Consider the following 23,839-nt stretch of genomic DNA (forward strand, 5'->3'; position numbering starts at 1 on the left):
CAAACATCAGCAGCGTCCCCAGGCTCTTGACCTCCCCAGTTCAGTCCAAAGGAATGCAAAGCTCTACACTTGGCATGAGCTTCATTGCCAGATTTTCCAAAAAGATTACATATTTAGACATTAGTCTACCTTTAGGCTCCACTCCCATTTTGTCAGGGTTTACTCCCATAGCCTTCAACTCTCCTGAGGTACCCACAAGGCAGTACAGCTATTCGCCATAGCTGGGAGTTTGGTTCGTGAATGCCATAGCATGTCCACATGCCAATGTGCCCGCTTGGCTGGGGTACAAGCATCTCCCAGGTACCTCTGAGCCTTTAGCCTGGGTCTGAGAGCAGCCCAGTTTCCATGTGTCACCGTGAGAAGGCACAGCTGAGGACTTGCTGATGGAGAGGCTGTACACAGGGAGAGACATACATATTTGGCTCTCTTTTCCAGTGGTTTGGACAAAAAATGAGAAGCAAACTACCACATAAAAACTGAAAGCATACTAACTCACTTCACCACAGACTGGACACATTACATTGACCTGTTGGGCACATCAATTCTGATAAGGCCGTTGCAAAGTTTCCAGAACTTGCCCAGCCGTAAGTATTGATCGGAGAAGAGGTTGTTGAACTAAATAAAACTTAAGTTCTGGCTCCCTGAGGAGCAGCGGAATTAATTTATATTTTTATTCAGCCCCAGGAAGAGCTTCTGGTTGCTGAGTTACAGTAGCATGAAGCTATTCAACATCTGCCAACAGATCAGTGTAACATCTGGGCAGCACCCTTAGTAGCATGGGCTGGCTGTACAAGCAGGAGATTTTTGAGAGTGTCCATAGCCTATGCAATGGGCAACTGGGAATTCTGCTCTTTTGTAATTATCTCAGTGGACCAAGATCCATTAGAATTTCAACTACAGCTATGTTAGGAGAGATAGGGAGAAAATCAGGAAAGAGAGAAAGCCCGAGAAAAGTCTTCCAGGTCTGTCAGGAATGCACAAGTATAAATATTGATTCAGTCTTTTGCAGCATTTGTCCTCTGACAAGCTGCTAGAACCATAAGTAAACCAGTTTCTCACCATTCATGAGTGCATAAGTAAGGATCATCACAGAGTTATTAAGATGCCCATTTTCCTCACTGATAACACTCAGGGTTTCCTTCTTCTCTTCTTCAGAGGAGTCCTTTGAAGTGATGCCAGATGACAGATAGATTATCACCATGTCAGTGGCTGTGGTTTAAAGAAAAATCTTTTAATTTACAATTACCTTATTCTGACCCATGTCCCAGCAGTTATTTGTTTCCATAACCTTCTACCAATTAAAGGATTCCAATGGCTACATGGCTAAATTGACTGTCACTGAATTGACTGTCACTAAATTGCAATGTTTACCACCAAACTTCAAAGAACAGGGTTTCAGATTTGATTTCCGATCTGTGTCAAGCTAGCTGATTCAGTTGGAGGACTATGTCTGACCACGGATCCATCATATCACGGTTAGATATAAATCAAATCTCCTTTGATTCTGACCAATAATGTGCCTTAGCTCAAACTTGAGACAAGTATACCCTCTTTGCAATAGAGTGACATTCAAATTGCCCACATCAATATAGCCTATGGTCGTTCTCATAATACTACAGCTAATTATTGCTGGAAAAAAAGGAGACAGGTCTTTTTGTCTTATAAGGGGGGGAAACACAATTTATAGAGCATGAGACGAGAATGCTAATTGTTTGGCAAGTGGACCCTGATTGGTAGAGGCATTATCATGGAGAATGCACCAGTTGATAGTGACTGACAGATAATTGCCAAACAATGTTTGAAATTTAAACTTTCTCAGAGGAGCTATTGAATTACATTCACCTCACTGCATCATCCACAGCAAAACAGTTTAGCGGTAAGGAAGTGATTACACATGAATTTTCACTACAATCGCACTACCCAGGATTCCACTAACTGAAGTGTTCTCAACAATACTTTAAAGTATAATAGCAACTGGATATTGATGAGCATTTCATTGCTTAAGTTACTCAAATTTAATTAATTAGCCTTAACACAAAAATAATTTATTCTGACACTAATCCATGTAAAAATTGAAAAAAAAAGAGAAGAAGAATTTGAAAACAACCCATTTAAAGTTGGGCTTCACCATTGTTTGGTGTGCAGAGTGAAGCTCTCAGTTCCTGAGATGCTTGGTTATCATTGGCAAGCAACGAACTGGAACATCCTTTAAATTGGTAATGCACTGAACTCTCGTAATGGGAGCAAAATTCCTACCCAAGGTCTCTGCATTCTCTAACACAGTGGTTTCTTTGTGCAGGACTCCCTTCTATAAATATTAACTCACTACAACAGACTCCCTGCCCTAACTCCTGAAATATAGTGTCAACTATCCATAAAGAAAACAATGCTATCATTGAAAAATGTGATAATAGACAGAAATGTGATGATCTTGTCGATCCTCCGGGGACCCAGCTTGAAAGCCGATATTCTACGAAACTGATTATTGTGCAAAGAAATCTGAATCATTCAAAGCATGACATCCTTGGTCCAATAGTTCAGTACCACATTATAGGCATGTACTATTTAGAGAGCACAGAACATTAATTGAAAAAAATCCATCCTCACAGATTAAGTGTCATTTATATCATAGGCCGAGTATGAGCCATATGTTACAAAAATATTCAACTGTATATAGGCAGTATCTAGCATGGTACAAAGCATACAAGCCATACCATGCCAGGTTTGGATGCAGGCCTGTGCTGAACCAGTGAGCTCAGTCAGGGCAGCAGGTGAAACTTTACAATGAACTCAGTGTCCTTGGGATGAGCTCGGAGAAAACACAGCTAGATCTTGCTGTCTACGGATTAATTCCTGTAGGACTTGCCAACAACCAAGCTCACGTATGTGCAAAGTATAACCCAACCCCACAACTATTCCCTAGCTGCATTGCCTAGATAGTGAAAGAACAAAACTGGCAGAAGACGAGACATTTAAACATTGACAAGAGTTCACAATGGCTAACCCCAACATCTTTTTGCAGCCTGTCAATGACGCATTTAAAACCCAATTTCAATCTGACAGTAAAAAGTTGAGTTTTCTAGCTATCTAATTTTCTCCTTGCACTCACGTGTATGGATCCTGGTGCTGTTGTTTGTATTCTGAAGTAACTGAAAAGCTTTGAGAAATCCCAGTGCATGCTGAGTAGCACCATCCACTGATTTTATGTTGCTGAGGAATGTGGTCATTTTTCTTTTTGTCTCACTGGTAGCAGGAGACAAGTACGTCTTGTAACACTGGTCCAGCGAGCACGTTCGGACGGTGTCTGCCACAGCCAGCAGTGAAATCTAAACATAAAGCAAAAAAAGCTATTCCTGAAATTTCTCTCCAGCAGTCTTAATTGCTTTACTTGTACAGTTTGCACTTTTGAGTTAATTTTCACAATTTTCTTATTTTAACCAGAATTACTGCAAAATTACATAGTGATGAATTTTGCTTCCTCCTTTTGTTTCTCTTTTCCCACCGCTTTGTCACCTCATTCCTTCTTCTCCTGAAAATGTCTGTACAAGCAGCCTGATGCTAGCTTGCCAAAGTGGTCATTCTTCAGATAGAGCTTCTAAGCTATGAATCAACACTATACCCTCAATAGTACTGTACTTTCTGTGTACTTTAATCTTTCAATGTGCATATCTGTGTGTTTTTCATGTCGGCATGGGAAACAGAAATACATCATTTGTTTTCACCTCACGACACACATTTGATATTATTAGAGCAATGGAATATAAAATCAAGAACACATGCAATATGAAATAATCTTATGCGGCCTCTACGGATGTGTCATGTAAGATCCACCCTCCCTCACACACATTCTCTTCATTTAATTTCTTGACGGAAAAGTCTTGCATCGGCACTGCATGATTCCCGAATTCAAGAACAGAAGATTGGCAGTTGATTTAAATAACCTGTTAACACTTTATTGGTGTTTTAAAGACCTGGATCACACATTTCCCGGTCAATTATGTGTGTTCTGGTAGTGAGATACTGTTACACGTGATATATTCCACATTATGAACACTGGCAAAGGTTGGAAAGAACTCACCTTGTCGTGCTCATCTATTGAGGTTAATATTACTTGTGCAGCATCTTTCGCTATTTGAAGCTGTGTGTCTGTGGCTAAAGCTCCATGGTCCACCACCACCACAATGTGTTTTGATTGTGGTCTCACCGTAGAGACATAAACAGGCCTGTACCAAAATAATCCCAAAATATTTGCAAATAAAGATCAATAGATAACAAAGAACCAAATTAATGATACGGTTTTCTGCATTTTCTTAATAACAAACTATCGTTCCCTCTAATTTTTCCCATCTTTGCTGAAAGCACTGATTCATGATGGAGTATATATATCATGAGCTCACCTATCTGTTTTATAAATTGCCAATTCTCATGTGTTATTTTACTTAAGCAAGCTATTCAAACCCAATCCTATCCACACCCATGCACTTTCTGTAAATCTCACAGCTTCATACTTGAAAAATGCAATCGTCTTTTGCTAATAATCAAGCATGGATTAACTCAATCAACTAAATATTTACAAATCAGAGAAACATTTTACCGGATCAGAAATCCTACACAATGCAACCTGAACAAAATCTCCTATGCTTAGATCATCCACATGCATAATGGGAATCATTTCAGATTTTCTTTTGGGAAAATGACACTGGCTGATGAGGCAGTTAAAAGTATCCTTCCAGGGTTTATTTGACAGCAACAAATAAGTTAAGCAAAATGTTACAAATAACATAACTTCACTCTGTTTGTCATGTACATTTGTGCAATGATCCAACTGGACTAGGTAAGCGACTTATGGCACTGCAGTTCATCTTCAAGTTTAGGGTGATTACTCCAAGTTCTAAAACACAACTTTTATGCACATTTCATAGTACATTCCTCAGTGCATTAGTTTAATGAATCTGTAAACATATAATTTCAAACCAAAAACTGATTCCATAAAATTATCACACTTACTTACTCGTCAGAACTAATGTCACAGAGAGGAAAGGACCAGGGAATGTGATGAAATCAGGAGATTGAAAAGAATGCCCAAGTGAACGGGGTTGAAATTTCCTACCTACTCCGATGCTCATAACCACCTTTGCAGCGAAACTTATGTGCTGGGAAAATGGTGAAAATCCCTTCTTCTGAGCTGAAGTATTGCCACTTAATACCAGGGTTTGACTTGAAGTTGTCAGCAAGAACTGTTGGGTTAAAAAGTCAGATTGTTTCAATGGAAAGCATAGGTGGAAAATTGCTGGGTCATTTCATACAATAGCTTAACAACTGCTTGATCCAGGAAGAGCTATTGTCACCTTAAGGATAATGGGTGGCGGAGGTGGCCTGCCATCGGCTGGTGGCAGGATCCTCTGGTCCCACCGATGTCTACAGGGTTTTGCGTGCCCGGCGAACCCCGCCGCCAGGGACTCTGCCAGTGGGAGTCTCCATCGGCAGGACTGGAAGATCCTGCCGGCGGGAAGGGCTGGAAAGCGTTGGCCATTCGGTCAGACAGGGGCAACATAGTCTCAAACCAGAATGCTGCTCATGGAGATTTCAGGGCAAAGGATCACAGTTGGCATTTTCAGCTTTACGCTGCTATCACTGAACAAATGTGTAGTTATATAAAAAAAAAAGAAATCAGGGAGTGGGAAATTGACATTCAAAAACAAATGGTCGATATCAGAGGTTTGATGCCCTTATTCCATCTCACACATTTTAAAATACTAATCAAAATCCAAAGCATCCAGTTCAAACTAGACAAGTGATAGATGCCAGCTGAAGGCCAGAGGTGAACCTGAGGCTCTGACCACAGGAAGATGAAACTGAAAGTGCTGAAATCTCACTTTCAAGTGCCAAAGATCAGAACAGCAGGGAACTGTGCTGGATTCCACCACAGCTTTGAGATGCAAGAACAACCCTATGCAGACAGCATTAAGTGACATAGCAAAGCAGGTGAAAAATGCACGTATAGCCTCCATTCTTCTCCCTCCCTGCCTCCCATATGTAAAATTTACAGAAAACAACTGTACAAACCAATTATCCTTTAAAAAAAAAAATCACACATTTACAGTCCACGTTTCGCCATTATAATTTCCCAGGCTCACATTTATAATCAGTTTTGATTATGTCATGCAATAACTTCAATCTGGATGCTGAGTGACTTTCCACCCAATCTGAAGGCCTGACCACTATCATTCACCATCTGCTCAGTAGTTTTTCCACATTCAAATTTACTGTCTCAGTTCTTGTTAAATTGAATTTTATATTATCATGCCTCTTTTTAGTTGTCTTTCATTTTAAACCAAAATCCCCTTTTAGAATTTAAAATGTAAATAGTCACTTTTTTCAGCACAATTTGCTTTACTGTGAATTGGCACATCTTTGGTTCTTCTATATTGTCAGCAATATCCTCAGAACTTGAGCCCAAAAACCACAGCAGGGAGAATAACAGTAACTCATTGTGCATAAATGAACAGCAAAAATGCTTAATGTAAACTTTAAGTTTGCCATCTTCTGGCATGGTCTGCAGTTGAAGACAGGCCAATGATATCACCATCTCCCATCCCAACTCAACATAGTTTACTTGGCCTGCTTGGCTTTGGATTGCTCGGTCATAGAGCAAGAAAAGAAATGATGGGAGCAAATGGGCTCTTTCTGTGCTGCATACCTCTTGTGGCTTTATGGTCCTGACTTGCAACTATGTGAATGTGTTACACAGTCGGCAGATAATTCTGTCCGAAGTGATATTTTACAGTTGGTAACCGATTCCGAGAATGTACCAGGAGGTAGGGCAAAGTCAAGCTTTCCTGCTGTGCTGCAGTCGGCCACCATTTTCCTCTTTGGGCGTGATTCAACTAAAAGGGAACAAAGTCCCATAGCGAATGTGTTTAATGTTTCCTGGAGCTCGCAGCACCAAGAAACACATGGCTATACAATACCACTCACGGTAAATAAGGGCCTCAGTGGGGAACACATGGCCTAGGCAACACAGAGCCTCGGTTTCGACACGGAGGAGTTCCAATCGCTGAAACTCCTCAGTATAGTGAGAGATCGGGATGCCATTTAAAAATCCCCTGGCAGGTCCAGGCTGGCAGCACCAGGTTTTCAGTGCCAAGGTGCCTGGGTGGCACCAGCAGTGCCAGTGTACCACTCTCCAATTCCCTGGGAGACCCCCATGAGTGCATTACCGTCTGGTACCTGTTTGTGGGGACCAGTACTGAACGGCGCTCGCCCGAAGTCTCCAAGACAAAGGAGATAGATCCCAATGCCTTGGTTACCTCGGGAATCTGCACATTAAAGTGAGACTTTTATCAACCATGCTGCGCCGCAGTGAGCTGTTTCTCAGGCACAGCGTGGCATTAGGATCACGCCTGTTGTCTTGTTTAAATTTTAATAAATACAGAATATTTGAGCCTGAATATTTACAAGAAATGATAGTTGAGTAAAGAAGGCATGAGCACACACATATGTCAGGCACTGCCCACAGTGCAAAGTAAACAATTTAGTGAAATGGATAGATGCAAATCAATGTGGTTAGATGTGTGGCAACTCACTTGGGGGGGGGGGGGGGGGGGGGAAATGAGGAGACAGGCATGCACTCAATGGAATGATGCCAACGTTTGTTCCTGCATAGTATGACTTAGGAGTTTAAACACATAAACAGGGGCATAGAGTGATTGGAATCAATCAATGATTTCAAAATGAAATTGGATCGGCACTTGAAGAAAGTGAAGAAGCAAGGAGTAGGGACACAGTGGGGATGGGGGAATTGTTGTGTAGGGAGCTGGCGTGGACATAAGGGTCCAAATAGCCTCCTGTGCCATAAATTACTCTCTGGCTTGACATTTTGCAACAGCAGACAACCTCTCTGTCGTTGTGAAAATGAAATCACGCCTTGAAATCATAAATCCCCGGCACCTACCACTATTGAGGGGTCGATCACATTTCTCTCATGTGTGTTTCAGGTGGCATCTACCCATGAAGATCAATAGCTGCCTCCAGTTGAGATGGAATTTGGTCCCACAGGTAGATAAAAATGTGACGTGCACAGAGTAGACCTGGTGGGAGCAAGTCTGAATTTTGTGCCCCTTTCGGAGAGGTGTAGATACCCCTGCAGAATTTGTTTTAATATCATCTTAACTGCCCCATAAGTGGCAAAAAAGTTAATTCGAACTGTCTTACTTTAATCCAAGGAGCTGGGTCTGCTGGACTCACACAGCAGTTTTTTCTGCCCCATCTGAATTGTTTACCCAGGTGCCAGGAGGAATTTTGTGCTTTGCACTTTGTGCTAAGGAACATACAAGATGGGCATGGCATCCTTGCACATAGATATCATAGAAACCAGTCAACATGAGCAGCAGAAGGCCAGAAAGAAGGCTGAAGGTCAGGTGGAACAGGCAGCATCACATGCACCAGGGAGGAGGAGGAGAGGCAGGACAACCAGCTACTACCCTGTAGGAAGGATGTACATTCACAAGACATCATACTCAATATAACGGTGAATTAATGCTGAAGGCAAACTAGGTGATGACATACTAATTTTATATGGTCCAGCAACACCTCGAGCTGCAGAACCCAACAAGTCTAGGACCAGCCCAGAACATGTTGGTGTAGGTGGCCGGGTCTCCTTGGCAGTGTTCGCATTTATCCTCCACCTCCGGGAAGATCTTGCTCATTCGGGTTCTAGTTAAGTAAGCTCTGTGTACCACTTTCAGCTGCATTAGACTTAGCCTTGCGCAAGTGAAGGTGGAGTCGACCCGATACAGTGCCTCACTCCAGCGTCCCCACCCTATTTCAAACCCAAGTCCTCCTCCCATTTTTCCCTTGTCTCGTCCAGTGGTGGGCGTGCCCTTCCCAGTAGTCGCTCATAAAAGTCGCCGCAGTTCCCCTTTCCCAAGATGTCCACGTCCAGTAGGTCATCCAATATCGATTGGTGTGGTGGTCGTGGGTATGTCCTAGTTTCCCTACATAACAGGTTTTTGACCTACATATATCTTAGCTTTTTTTCTCCTGTTAGCTGGAACTTCTCTGTGAGTTCCTCGAGTGTTGTCCCTAACTATCAGCGCCCCCACCCCCCTCCCCCCGGTCCTGTCTTCATCTTTTGAAGGTGGCGTCCACCGTCATGGGTGTGAGCCTGTGGTTATTGCAGATGGGGCCTTAACAGATATTTTGGTTAATCCAAAGTGCTGTTACAGTTGGTTCCATGACCTGAGTGTTGCTATCACCACTGGGCTTGTTGAATATTTGTTCGGTGGGGATGGGAGCGCAGCCGTGGCCAGGGCCCGGAGGGAGGTAATCATGAAAGAGCCCTTCTCCATTTGCACCCACTCGGCTTCCGGCTCTTTTAGCCACCCCTTTTACCCTCTCCGCAGTTGCAGCCCAGTGGCCGCGCCCCCATGGCTCTTGTTCTCTGCAGCACCTTTTTGGGGATTCTCCCCACTGCTCTCCTCCTCCTCCCCCCCGCCCCCCCCCCCCCCCAACTTTTCTAATGAGCTGTAGAAGGCCTTGGGGATGTAGAATGGTACGGATCTGAACAGGAAGAGGAACCTGGGCAGTATGTTCATCTTGATCGTCTGCACTCTCCCTGCTAGGAAGAGTGGGAGTGTGTCTCACCTCTGCAGATCCTTTTTTTCCTCCGCCAGACTGTATGGATTCCATTTGTGGATACTTGTCCAGTCATGGGCGATTTAGATCCCCAGGTAGTGGAATTTGTGTCAGGCCTGTTTAAATGGCATTCACTCCAGCTCTGCCCCTCTCCCTTGGGAGTTCACCGGGAAGATCTAATTTTTTGTCCAGCTTGAGTTTGTAGCCCGAGAAAGCTCCAAACTCTTTCAAGAGCGCCATATTTCCTTCCATGTTGCTTTGTGGGTCTGAGATGTAGAGGAGCAGGTATTCCGCATAGAGCAAGACTCTGTGCTCTCTGTCTCCTCTCCGGGTCCCCTTCCAATTCTTTGCCACCCTGAGCGCGATCGGTCGTGGTTCGATCGCTAGGGCGAACAGCAGCGGGTACAACGGCCTTGTGCCTCTGTTCAGCTGAAAGTACTTAGAGCTGGTGGTATTTGTCCGTACACTCGCTGTGGGAACGCTGTATTGGAGTTTCACCAAGGAGGTGAACCCTACTCCAAGCTCAAACTGCTCTAGTACCTCTATTGAAGGCATTTTCTGCGACCAGGGAGATGATCATCTCTGGTGTTCTCTCCTCGGATGGGTCATGATCACGTTCAGCAGGTGCCTGATGTTCAATGTTAGCTGGTACATAGTCCTCCAGTCTTCAGGCTGGGATCTTGGCCAGTATTTTCATGTCCAGATTTAGCAGTGAAATGGGTCTGTAGAACCCGCATTCTGTTGGGTCTTTGTCTTTCTTGGGGTATCAGCGGGATTGAGGCTCGTGCTTGCTTAGGCGGCAGGGTCCCCTCGACAGCGAGTCTGTGAACATCTCCCACAAGTGTGGGGCCAGTGCAGTCATGAATTCTTTGTAGAGGTCCGCTGAGAATCCGTCCGGTCCCAGTGCCTTCCCACCTGCATACTCTATGACTTCTCCAAGGTGTAGTGGCCATTCCAGCCCCGGTTTTCTGTCCTCTCCTACGACAGGCATATCCAGTCCTTCGAGGAACTGTTTCATCCCCAAGTCGCCTGCTGGGGTCTCGCAGGTGTATAGTCCCCAGTAGAAGGTCTCAAATGCCTCGTTGACCTTTTCTGCCTCTGCTACTAGTTTGCCTTTGTTATCTCTAATCTGAGTCATTTCCCTCTTGGTTGCCTGCTTTCTCAGGTGGTGACCCAGCATACGGCTAGCCTCGTCTCCTTGTTCGTACAGATTCCCCTGTGCCTGGCGGATGTGGTGCACTGCTTTCCTCATGGAGAGCAGGTCAAAGTCCATTTGTAGTTTTTTCCTCTCCGCCAGGAGCTATGGTCAGGGCCTCGGAGTATCGCCGGTCTACTTCCAAACAAAGAACAAAGAACAAAGAAATGTACAGCACAGGAACAGGCCCTTCGGCCCTCCAAGCCCGTGCCGACCATACTGCCCGACTAAACTACAATCTTCGACACTTCCTGGGTCCGTATCCTTCTATTCCCATCCTATTCATATATTTGTCAAGATGCCCCTTAAATGTCCCTATCGTCCCTGCTTCCACTACCTCCTCCGGTAGCGAGTTCCAGGTACCTACTACCCTCTGCGTAAAAAACTTGCCTCGTACATCTACTCTAAACCTTGCCCCTCTCACCTTAAACCTATGCCCCCTAGTAATTGACCCCTCTACCCTGGGGAAAAGCCTCTGACTATCCACTCTGTCTATGCCCCTCATAATTTTGTATACCTCTATCAGGTCGCCCCTCAACCTCCTTCGTTCCAGTGAGAACAAACCGAGTTTATTCAACCGCTCCTCATAGCTTATGCCCTCCATACCAGGCAACATTCTGGTAAATCTCTTCTGCACCCGCTCTAAAGCCTCCACATCCTTCTGGTAGTGTGGCGACCAGAATTGAACACTATACTCCAAGTGTGGCCTAACTAAGGTTCTATACAGCTGCAACATGACTTGCCAATTCTTATACTCAATGCCCCGGCCAATGAAGGCAAGCATGCCGTATGCCTTCTTGACTACCTTCTCCACCTGTGTTGCCCCTTTCAATGACCTGTGGACCTGTACTCCTAGATCTCTTTGACTTTCAATACTCTTGAGGGTTTTACCATTCACTGTATATTCCCTACCTGCATTAGACCTTCCAAAATGCATTACCTCACATTTGTCCGGATTAAACTCCATCTGCCATCTCTCCGCCCAAGTCTCCAGACAATCTAAATCCTGCTGTATCCTCAGACAGTCCTCATCGCTATCCGCAATTCCACCAACCTTTGTGTCGTCTGCAAACTTACTAATCAGACCAGTTACATTTTCCTCCAAATCATTTATATATACTACAAAGAGCAAAGGTCCCAGCACTGATCCCTGTGGAACACCACTGGTCACAGCCCTCCAATTAGAAAAGCATCCCTCCATTGCTACCCTCTGCCTTCTATGGCCTAGCCAGTTCTGTATCCACCTTGCCAGTTCACCCCTGATCCCGTGTTACTTCACCTTTTGTACTAGTCTACCATGAGGGACCTTGTCAAAGGCCTTACTGAAGTCCATATAGACAACATCTACTGCCCTACCTGCATCAATCATCTTAGTGACCTCCTCGAAAAACTCTATCAAGTTAGTGAGACACGACCTCCCCTTCACAAAACCGTGCTGCCTCTCACTAATACGTCCATTTGCTTCCAAATGGGAGTAGATCCTGTCTCTAAGAATTCTCTCCAGTAATTTCCCTACCACTGACGTAAGGCTCACCGGCCTGTAGTTCCCGGGATTATCCTTGCTACCCTTCTTAAACAGAGGAACAACATTGGCTATTCTCCAGTCCTCCGGGACATCCCCTGAAAACAGCGAGGATCCAAAGATTTCTGTCAAGGCCTCAGCAATTTCCTCTCCAGCCTCCTCCAGTACGGAGTCCACTAACTGTTGCCTAACCACCCTTTCTTCCCTATATCTTCATGCTTTGGAAGTGATAATTGCACCCCTGATCACAACCTTCAGCACCTCCCAGAACATTGGGGGTGGGTGATACCTCACCATTCTGGTTATTAGAAATATACTGATCTATGGTCTGTGGTATTTTCTCGCAGAAAGCATCTTTGGTCAGGAGGGCCATGTCCAACCTCCATGGTGGGCGTTGGGCACAGCCCATCTCCAACCTCATATCCATATATTGTGGAGCATGGTCGGAGATTACGATTGTGGAATATTCTGCTCTTACTATCACTGGAAGCACCAATTTTCCCCACTACAATGAAGTCAATCCGTGTATATACGTTCTGTACCTGGGAGAAGGAGAACTCCTTCTCCCCTAGGTGGATGAACCACCATGGGTCCACTGCCCCCATGAATATGCCAAGTTCTTTCGTCATATTGGTGGTCTTCCCTGCTTTGGGGTTCGACCTGTCCGTCCATGGGTCCTGTACACAGTTAAAATCTCCATCCATGATAAGTCGGTGTGTGTTGACGTCGGGGATTTCTGCCATGGTCCTCTTTATAAACTCCCTCTCATCCTAATTGGGCGCTACTGGACTACTGGTGACCCGTCCAGGACACTGCTGACCGTGACGTACCATCCCCCGGGTCTATAACCATCTTCGTCGCAGTAAACATCATCCTCGTCGCAGTAAACATCACCCTCTTGTTTAACAGTATGACTACCCCCCTGGCCTTCGTCCCATAGCAGGAATGGTAGGTCTGTCCCATCTAGCCCTTCCTTACCCACAGTCGGTCCTTCTCCATCAGATGCATCTCTTGGAGGGAGACTATGTCGGCTTTCATACTTTTCAGGTGGGGTGAAGACTGTATCTTTTCGCTGGGCTGTAAAGTCCCCTGACGTTCCAGGTGACTATCCTGATTTTGGGGGGGGGGGGGGGGGGGGGTGTTGAGAGAGAGGGGTTTCTGGTCCCCCCCCCCCCATACTTACCTGGTGGATACGCCCCTGCACTCCGTTTGTTAGGGGGCCGTCCAAAATGGCCAAGGTCACCATTCTTCCCATGACGCCAGGCCTCTGTGCTCCAGGGTTTCTTTTTGTCCAGGGGCTGCCCAACATGGCAGTCAACTGTGTGTATGCCATGTGGATGGGCCGCTGCACTCCGGGGGAATCCCTTTGTTCAGGGACACTCCATAGTGGTTGCTTGTGGTGCTTTGGGTTTCAAGGCACCATGTGTGGCCCGTTGCATCCAGCCTAATGCCCTTGCTATCTTCGTTCCTATATTTCCTCTGTGGTACTTCCGCCCCAATCCCCCAAATGTTTCCTTTTCTCTGGTTTCTTCCCCTAGTCCTCCCCCTGTTGCTGATGATTAAACCGCACCCCCACCACCCCACCCCGCTCTCTCTCTTGCGGGAGATGCGGCGCAGCCTCTCTTCCCTTTACACTTCCCAGTGCCAGCTTTCCCGCTAGTGTGGTGGCCCCACCTCCTCGTGTCGGTTAGATATTCACCCATCGCCCACTCTCTGTACTCCCTACATGCCATTCTGCTCACCCTTTCCTACACTCTGCTGCCCTCGCTCTTCCCTTCCTCTGCTTCACCTCCCGCTCTGGGAGTGCAGCCCCCGCGCAAAGTGTTCATCAAGTTGGTTAATTGATTTAGTGAATAAATAAAGTCTCTTCCGATCAACTTTTCCTCGCTGTCGATGCTGCCATTTATCCAGCCTGTTCTGCAGGACAAATTTGTGTGTGTCCTCAGGGGCCGTGAAAAAGCGCTCCCTGTCTTGGAATGTGACCCAGAGTTTGGCTGGGTACAGCATCTTGTACAGGGCTGCCTTCGCCCTGTTGAATTCTGCCTGACCCTTGGCCAGGTCAGCTCTAATGTCCTGGTAGATCCTGATCCAGTGACCTTCCCAGTTACAGTTTTTTTTGCTTGCTTTGCCCAGCGCAGGATTCTTTCTCGGTCTTGGTACCGGTGTATTTTACCGATTATCGCCCTCGGTTGTTCTCCAGCTTTGGGTTTTGACTAAGCGACTGGTGGGCTATGTCTATTCCTGGTGGGTTGAGGAAACTGTCCCTTCCGACCAGATTGCCCAGCATTTGGACCACATAGTCTGTGGGGTCCCTGCCTTTGATCCCCTCTGGCAGGCTAAAAATCCGTAGGTTTTGGCGCCTCGATCGGTTTTCCTCATCCTCAATCTTTCCTTTCAGACTACCCCACGTCGCGACCAACCTTGAGATTTCTTTTTCCAGGGCAGCGATCTGATCGCTTTGATCTGTTGAGGCCTTCTCCAGCTCCATTACGGTGCTTTCCAGGGCTCTCCGCCTTGCTAGGGCCACCTGCTTGGTCGCCAGAGCTTCCGCGACCGCCACCCTGCCCGCAGCTTGGATGTCGGTTTTGATCTCCTCTCCATGTTCTCACAGTTCCCTTGCGAGAAACATCCTCCAGTCACCCCCTGGCGACGGAGGGCGTCTTGTGCAGTCGGTGGGTCCTTCTCGCTTTGGTGAGTCCCAAGTTTCATCACCGCGTGCATCTACCAGCTCAGCCATTTGCGTCTCCTGGCTTTTCCACCTCGTTTCTACACGGTCTCTGGATTGGCTGTTGTTCAGCATCTCCTTTCGCGTTGATGCTGGTTGAGGGGCGGGGATATATTTTCCCTTGTATTAGCGGGCTATTTTGGATGAAAGAGCCTATTGTCAGGTTCGTAGGAGGGGCGCCATCTAATGTGCGGCTACTCAGCACATCCGTCACCGGAAGTCACCTTTACTGACTTTGTAACGTAAAGCTTATTCTGTTTGTTTAAAACAGTGGAATCTGGTGTCGTTATTCTCTTTGACAAAGCGTCATCTGGACTCGAAACGTGAGTTCTTTTCTCTCCCTACAGATGCTGCCAGACCTGCTGAGATTTTCCAGCATTTTCTCTTTGCTTTCAGCTTCCAGCATCCGCAGTAATTTGCTTTTATTTATTATTTGTCTTTATTCTCTTAGTGTGTAACTGGAATTTCAAACTTTGTCTATATTAAATAAGACATTACTGGTCCCTAACCAGATTGTAACAAAGGCCAACCATGTGGGTGCACCCTGATAGATGGGTGGCAAGGTTTGTTGTGATCATGACCATGGCACTGGTCATCATTCACCAACTGAGTCTTGGGAGTGAACTACATGACTGCAGAACATCTGTACCATGGTTGTGTCTTGTGAATCCACCATGTTTTCAGTGCTTCTGTACAGTACATGTGAATAGGCAGCACAAATGACATTTTTTCAGAGGGAAATCGCATGATGGACCATCTACTCCAGGGTCAGCTCACAGTTTGACAACATTTGGAGTTCCTACTCGTCTGACATGTCAAGGATCGGAAATCTGACATTGGGCATCATTTATAAAAGTCAGGGGCTGGATTCTTCGCATCCTCGCGCAAAATTGCGGCTGGCACAGGGCGGAGAATCCATGTTCCCGCAGGAAATCGGTTCACCGATTCTGCGGGTCCCGAAAAGCGCCTGGGGCCATTGCCAGAGGCCCGCTCCGACATCTTCTGCCCCCGACCGGCCGAAGTCTCGATGGCGTGGAACTATGTGACTCAGTCCGCGGCAGCCTTTGGTTGGGGGTGAGCGGATAGGAGGCCAGGGGGGCCCTCCTTTGTGGGTCTAGCTCCGCGGTCCAAGTCTGCCATGGAGCACAGCACAGCCGCTGGAGGCCGCCGCCGTGCGCATGCGCGGCCTCCGACCCGGAAGTGCGGGGGCCCATATCTGCAGTCAAAGCTGCGAGATCTACTCCGGGTCCCTGCTAGCCCCCTGCAGGACTGGGGAATTCATGTCCCTTTGATCCAGGGTTTTCAGGCGTAAAACTCTATAATTTTGACGCCGGCGTGGGGACATAGTCCCAATAATGGAGAATGCAGCCCCAGTTTTACAGAGCTGGGAGTTCTCCTGGCTCTGTGTACCCAACGTGCAGACAAAAAAACTGAACCTATGGACTCCAATACAAGGCCAATGTTGGAACACACTCCACCATTTTGTGACACCCCCTTATAGAAAAGACAGGAAAAACCATACAAAGCGCACAGCTTAACATTCATCAGAACAATACCAGGAATGAGAAGTTATATAAAGGGACTGCAAAGATAATAGGTATATTTCGACTGGAGTGGAGAAGCCAAAGGAAAGCTTAACAGACACTTACAGAATGAACGGTTTTGGTAAAATGAGCATGGAAAACGTAACTTGTTCTGGAAGAAGGCCAGTAACAAAGGCCTTCAATTTAAAATAATCACAAAATCAGTGCAGAGTGATTACAAGACATTTCTTCATTTGCGTTTGTTTGGTGCGCAGACTGCTTTGCCACAGAAAGCAGTTGTGGCAGACACCACTACATATTTTAAGGGGAAATTGAATTAATATTTGAAGGGAGGAAGATAGGGAGAGTGGGGTATAGGATCAGTTTTGCATTGCTCGAGTAATGACCTAATGTCGACACAATTAACCAAATTTCCTCCTGTTATGCGATAAATCTCCATGCGTCCATGACTCCCTCTTGTTCCCTGGGAAGTTGACCCTAACATTTGGACAGCTAGTAATGAGGCTGGAATCACTGGTGTCTTGATGCAGCACACAGGATTTAGACTAGTACAATATAAATGACTTTGCCAATAACCTAAATTTAGGGGATGAGGATGGGGACCACAGTGATAGGGGATTAGGGTGAAGAGAGGAGGAGACTGGGGCAGCAGCAGCCCAAACCGGTTTGTGGGATCCAAAGGAGGGCTCAATTCTTCCAGCCCCACAAAAATAATTCACACGGCCTCTGACTGAATATTGCCTGTAAAACCGATCAGACATGGCACTTCATTAAAATTGTCACTTAGATAATGTACATTTGATAGCATTTGACATAGAATTGCATTTGATCTACAACACAAACAGGTAATTCAGCTCATCTGGTCAAGGGTTCTGTTTGTACCCCACATGAGCCGTCTCCCATTTTAATTATCTATTCTCACACTGCTCCTACACACCAAGCTTCCCTTTAAATGTGTAACTGCTATTTGTTTCAAACATTCCATTTTACAGCAAGATCCACATTCTCACTATCGCATGGATGAATATATTCTCCCTAAATTCCTTATTTGGTCCTAAAACAATAATAAGGTGTGGCAGGTTATTTGTCTATAACAGGCATCAAAGGGAAGAATAAACCTGTACATGCACCATGCCTGTGCATAAAACCCCCAATGGAGTGGTGCCAATTAGAAGTGAAGACCTTGCCTGATTTTTCATTCAACCAAGGAGCATCAAGGCCATTATAACACCTAAAAATTAGCCCCGCATCAAAATCAGCTAAATCCCAAGATAAGACCTTGCCATTTGGTATTTTTCTGCATTGCATCCGACAAGCCTCATAGAAGCAGCAAAACTAAAATATAAAAAAATGAAATAAGCCCATGTTAAAAGATGGAACTTTCCATCCCAAGATTTCCAGATGGAGAAGTTTACCTTCATTTGAATACATCCTTTTTAGAAACGTGTTCATAGTTCTGAAATTTGCAAGTAGTTATTACCAACACCTAAAAATAGATAACCTGGTCAGCGATTTCACTGTGTGCGACCTTTGCTGTGCAGAAATTAGCTGTTGCGTTTCCAATGAGCCAGCATTCTGCTTCTTTCTAGCAGATGGCAGATGGGAACGTTGACGTTTTCGTGGCCGATTGCTATTTTAATCTGTGGCCCCAGCGATGAAGCCATTTTGTGTTTCCCTCCAGGTAAGACCAACAGAGAGAGGGGCATGGCGGCACAATGGTTAGCACTGCTGCCACACAGTTGATTGTGTGGAGTTTGCACATTCTCCCCATGTCTATGTGGATTACCTCCGGGTGCTCTGGTTTCCTCCCACAGTCCAAAGATGTGCAGGTTAGATGGATTGGCCATGCTAAATCTTCCCTCAGGGTGAGGTTGCAGGAATAGGGCAGAGGATTGGGCCTAGGTAGAGTGTTCTTTCAAAGGGTCAGTGCAGACTCGATGGGCTGAATGGCCTTCTCCTGCACTGTAGTGATTCTACGGATTCGGCAGATTGAAGCACAGCCAGAAGAGGCCCAAACAGGTTAAGTTCTTCCAATGTTTTTTTAAACTCATGAGGTTAGGCAGAGCAAGAGTCTGCCTCTGGGCCCCACAAGGAATACTTAGATCTTCCCTCACGCGACTCACCCTCTTGTGCTTTACTGCAGTGCCAGCGACTTTTACATCACTCCACTGGCTGTCTGCTGTCATCCAGCATATCATTCCCGCCTGACGAGGCTTTCTGCCAGTTTCACGCAGGCAACTGATCAAGGGCTTACAGATTAGGCCTAGGACTTTTAAAATTCCTTAGGCCTCATACTGTTGAGGTCGGGAAGATTTGTCATTCACCTCTGCCTCCAACCCAAATTAAAATTGTACATGCGACGATAATCATAGGGGTAAATGATGTGTCTACATAGTTGAAGCAGATAAATTATGTTGGATTTCGATAAAACAAACTGCTTATAAATTTAGAAGGGACAGCAAAAATGACTAACAGAGTGTCTTTTAAATTAGATAAATAGCAGGAGAGGAAACTAGAGATACATCAAAGGAATAAAAGCAAAGCACAAAATAAATCTAAGGACAGTATAATAACAGGAAGACAGCAATAAAACAAAAAGATAAGTGGCAACGTATTGGGGGGAAATGTTGGAATTAGAGCTATACTCAAAAAAACTGAACTATAGCACCATGGAGCTCACAGAAACATGGTTCACAACAGACAGGAGAAGTGAATTTAAAATGTGTGATGATGGTTATTCAGGAAAGATTGTAACAATAGGAGGAGAGGCAGGATAGTTCTGTATTTTCTGAATTAATAATAATGTCTGCTTCACCAATCCAACGTAAACCAAGAATGTCCAAACAGAAATGCACTGGCAGAATCAGTACTGGTATGTAATACAAGACCATCTTGCATAACAGAACCGACTGCAACCAGGAGAAGCTCACATCTAGTACAACTTATCAAAATACTCAAAGATATTCATAACGTGGACATATCAGTTAAGGTGAACAAATATTACGGGTGGCACAGTGGCGCAATGGTCTGCTGCTTCACAGCACCAAGGTCCCAGGTTCGATCCCGGCCCCAGGTCACTGTCCGTGTGGAGTTTGCACATTCTCCCAGTGTCTGCGTGGGTCTCACCCCCATAGCCCAAAGATTTGCTGGTTAGGTGGATTGGCCACGCTATGTTTCCTCTTAATTGGAAAAAAGAATCATAATTGGGTACTCTAAATTAATTAGTACGGTAACTATCCAAGAGGATTTTTAAACCAGAATGAAAGTAGTAATTAGGTTGAGGAGACTGAATGCAAGTCTCCTGCATGAGATGGTGTATATGCTAGAATGTTAATGGGGCATTGACAAGAAATCTCTGGATATAGTGGTCCTTTGGTACTGGAGGATTCAAAAATTGGAAGCAAACAAATGTATTATCTGGGGGGAAAAAGGAAATACAGCAACTAAAGATTGATGGGCCCAAAGTGGATAAAATAAACAACTGTAAGGATAAGGTTGAAGGTGTTACTACATACTAAATGGAAATACAGAATGGAGCATCCTATGATGCAGTTTATTTGACAAGCTTTCACATGAAAGATTATCAATAAAACTGAAAATGATAGAAATACAAGGTCAAGGTGCATAAAATGGGCTGGATAAAATGTCACATAAAAACCAGAAAAGAGAGAGAAAGACGTGTGAAAAGCGAAGAAGACGACAGCAGTTGTTGTCACAGACATCTGTGCTTAGGCCTGGACACAAAATTCAATTATCAAGTGCCAAGTTAGCAGATACTGAAAAATGAAGGTGCAAAAAATGCACAGGATATAGCCAACGCTTTGCCGAAAAATTTAGATCAATTAAGCAGGCAAAATGGCAAACAAAGGGTGGCAAGGTGGCTCAGTGGATAGCACTGCTGCCTCATGGCGCTGAGGACCCCGGTTCGATCCCAGCTCCAGGTCACTGTCCTTGTGGAGTTTGCACATTCTCCCCGTGTTTGATTGGATGTCACCTCCACAACCCAAAGATGTGCAGTCTAGTTGGATTAGCAATTGGATACTAAGCTGCTCGAGTTGGATTGATTAATAAGGGGATCAGGGGTTATGGGGAGAAGGCAGGAAAATGGGGATGAGAAAATATCAGCCATGATTGAATGGCGGAGCAGACTCAATGGGCCGAGTGGCCTAATTCTGCTCCTATGTCTTATGGCCACGCTAAATTGTCCCTTTATTGGAAAAAAAAAATTGGGTACTCTAAATTTATTTTTAAAAAGAGTTATTTTTAAAAAGAGTTTAAAAAAATGGCAAACAAAATTCAAATATAAAAATGTTAAGTACGGCATTTTGCCTGAAAAAGGAGCAAGTTGGGTACAAAATTATGTGAATAAAATTATCAGAAATGAACCTGGGATTAACTGCAGACTCGTCATTTTAAATGTTAAGATAACACAAAGAAGGAATTAAGATTATGCAGTGGTTTTAGGCTGCGGTGTTTAGATCTAATTTTAAGAATTGCATGTGGTTTTAGTCTTCACACATTAGAATTGACATGCGTGCAGTGGAACGAATACAGACATGTGTAACAATAATGTGCTTAACTGTGGTAGGAGATGAGTTAGAAAGGAAAGATTAGTGAAGTAGTAGATCTACAGTCAAGCAAGGTCCATTAAAGGGGACACTCATTAAGGTATTCTAAAGTATTGAATGCCCATACTTTAGAAAGGATGTGAAGGCATTAGAAAGTGTACAGAATACATTTACAAGAATGATTCCAAAGATACGGAACTTCAGTTATGTAGATAAGATTGGAGAAATTGGGAATGTTGAGTGGCGAGTTGGTAGAGGTATTCGTAACCATGAGGGGCCCAGACAGAGTAGATAGGGAGAAACTGTTCTAATTGGTGGATAGATGGAAAGCCAAAGGGCACAAACGAAAGGTGATTGGCGAAAGAAACAATGGCAACAAGAGAAAAATATATTTATGCAGTGAATGGTTAGGATCTGGAATGCATGATCTGAGCGTGCGGTGGAGGAAGGGTCAATCAAGACAGTCAAGAGGAAATTGGATTAGTATCTGAAAAGGAGGAATGTGCAGGGCTACAGAGAGAAGGTGGAGGAGTGGCACAAGATGACTTGGTCTTCAAGAGAGCTAGTACAGACACAAAGAGCAAAATGGCTTTCTTCTGTGCTGTTATGATTCTATGAACTCTACCATTTCTTCAAGATCTGTCAAGCCAGTAGGAGTAGAGGGTCATGATTAACATTTTAACAGAAAGCAAATTCAAAATCTGCTATTAAGAAAAAAAAGTTCATGCAAAAAGTGATAGATATTTGGAATAATCTAGCCGCTAAAAGTGTGCAATTGGACACTAAGCTGGTTGAGTTACAGCAGTTCCAGGGACTGGGTTGCTATGGACTGATTGGCCTTTATTTATCACGGACATTTTCCTTCTGTTTCTTACTACAAGGGGTTTCTCCAGTCAGTCAGAAGCTTGGAAGAAATCCCTGCAATTAGGGAACAAAGAGCCTAAATGGTGCAGGGTTCAACACTGATGCACTTGTTACACTGAATGTCAAAACTGGTTGTTATCTGTTACGGTTAGCTTGGTGAGAGGTTGAGTGCAGATGTTTGATTTCAATACTACTTTTGATAATTTTTTCACAAATAATGCTGTTCGCTAATGATAGCTGCATTAAAGAAATAAAAAACTTGAAGTTAGAGAGAGCCTTTAATGACCCCATTATCCTGAAATGCTGCACTGACAATTAACTACTTTTGAAGTGCAGTTACTTTTGGAATGTGGTTACTGTTGTAATCTTGCGAGACATACTGGGCGGGATTCTCCGATCCCCCGCCGGGTCGGAGAATCGCTGGGGGCTGGCGTGAATCCCGCCCCCGGCGGTTGCCGGCAACGGAGATTCGGCGGGGCGGGAATCGCGCCGCGCCGGTTGGTGCCCCCCCCCCGGCGATTCTACGGCCCGGATTGGCCGAAGTGCCGCTGCTGGAATGCCTGTCAGTCTAGTCTGGATTTGAATCCTGGATTCGGAGCTGAATACCCAATCCTCCAGTTTCAGGAACTGCTCTACAATGGTTAATAATGGACTGGGGTGGGGGGAATGCTGTCAAATAGAAGCAGGATGATTTTTAAAATGTTTGAAAAAGATCTTAGAAGAACAAAAAAAAAGTTGAATGAACTCTGGCACACTAACCTGTGTTTAAGTCCCGTCCAGGATTGAATGCGCGGCTACTGATAGCCATGGAAAGCCTGTCACAGCTGATAGTTTTTGAAACATTTGTGTTGAAATTCCCATCAAACCTATGAAGTTGACGATTAAAATGAGATGAGGATTTCAAAGCACAGTATTAAAGTACAGTAACAAAAACAATTCTGACTTTTCACCTGTAATTGAAACCTGGTAAAGTATGAAATGGCCTGAATTTCGAACAGAAGCCACCTGGCCCGACCACATTATACATAACATCACAGAATTGCTGCAGCACAGGGGAAGGATATTCAGCCTGTCACCTTTCCACCGGCCTCCGAATGAGCAATTCACCTCGTGCCACTCCCAACTTCTCCCTTCAATCCTGCACATTCTTACTTTTCAGATGACAATCCAAAGCAACGATTGAACCTGCCTCCACCACGCTCTCAGACAGTGTATTCCAGGTCTTAATCACTCGCTGTGTGAAACAATTTCTTCTCATGACTTCATTTCTCCATTGCTCCTTTTGCCAATTACCTCCCATTCTTGATACATTCACAGGGGGTAACAACCTCTCCCCTTACCTGCTCTGTCCAGACCCCTCGATCAAATCGCCTCTCAACCTTCTCTTCTCCAAGAAAACAGTCTCAACTTCTCCAATCTATCTAGGTAACAGAAGAGAGAGAGGGGAAGGATACCGAGAGAAGGGGAAAGAGAGAAAGAGAGAGAGAGAGAGAGAGAGAGAGAGAGAGAGAGAGAGAGAGAGAGAGAGAGAGAGAGAGAGAGAGAGGTGTCACCGAGAGAGAAAGAGAGAGAGAGAGAGAGAGAGAGAGAGAGAGAGAGAGAGAGAGAGGTGTCACCGAGAGAGAAAGAGAGAGAGAGAGAGAGGTGTCACTGAGAGAGAAAGAGAGAGAGAGAGAGGTGTCACAGAGAGAAAGAGAGAGGGGACACCGAGAGAGAAAGAGAGAGAGAGAGAGAGAGAGAGAGAGAGAGGTGTCACTGAGAGAGAAAGAGAGAGGGGACACCGAG

The 23,839-nt window shown here is 45.1% G+C and overlaps 1 protein-coding gene across 3 annotated transcripts in view; it reads right to left on the bottom strand.

Moving 5' to 3' along the window:
* cachd1 (cache domain containing 1) overlaps nt 1–23,839 on the bottom strand; it is a 262,478-nt gene that overhangs the window by 70,387 nt on the left and 168,252 nt on the right. For all 3 annotated transcript variants that reach the window (XR_011948199.1, XM_072511136.1, XM_072511134.1), the window contains exons 4-8: nt 22,814–22,920; nt 5,111–5,237; nt 4,079–4,223; nt 3,110–3,326; nt 1,060–1,209 (exon numbers count right to left, since the gene is read on the bottom strand). Coding sequence is in view for 2 of the 3 variants with exons in the window: in XM_072511136.1 (XP_072367237.1) it covers nt 1,060–1,209; nt 3,110–3,326; nt 4,079–4,223; nt 5,111–5,237; nt 22,814–22,920 (746 nt within the window). In the remaining variant the exon portion in view is untranslated. The remainder of the gene's footprint in view (nt 1–1,059; nt 1,210–3,109; nt 3,327–4,078; nt 4,224–5,110; nt 5,238–22,813; nt 22,921–23,839) is intronic.

Source organism: Scyliorhinus torazame, chromosome 7 (genome assembly GCF_047496885.1).
Source record: "Scyliorhinus torazame isolate Kashiwa2021f chromosome 7, sScyTor2.1, whole genome shotgun sequence".
In the NCBI taxonomy this organism is placed as follows: Eukaryota; Metazoa; Chordata; class Chondrichthyes; order Carcharhiniformes; family Scyliorhinidae; genus Scyliorhinus; species Scyliorhinus torazame.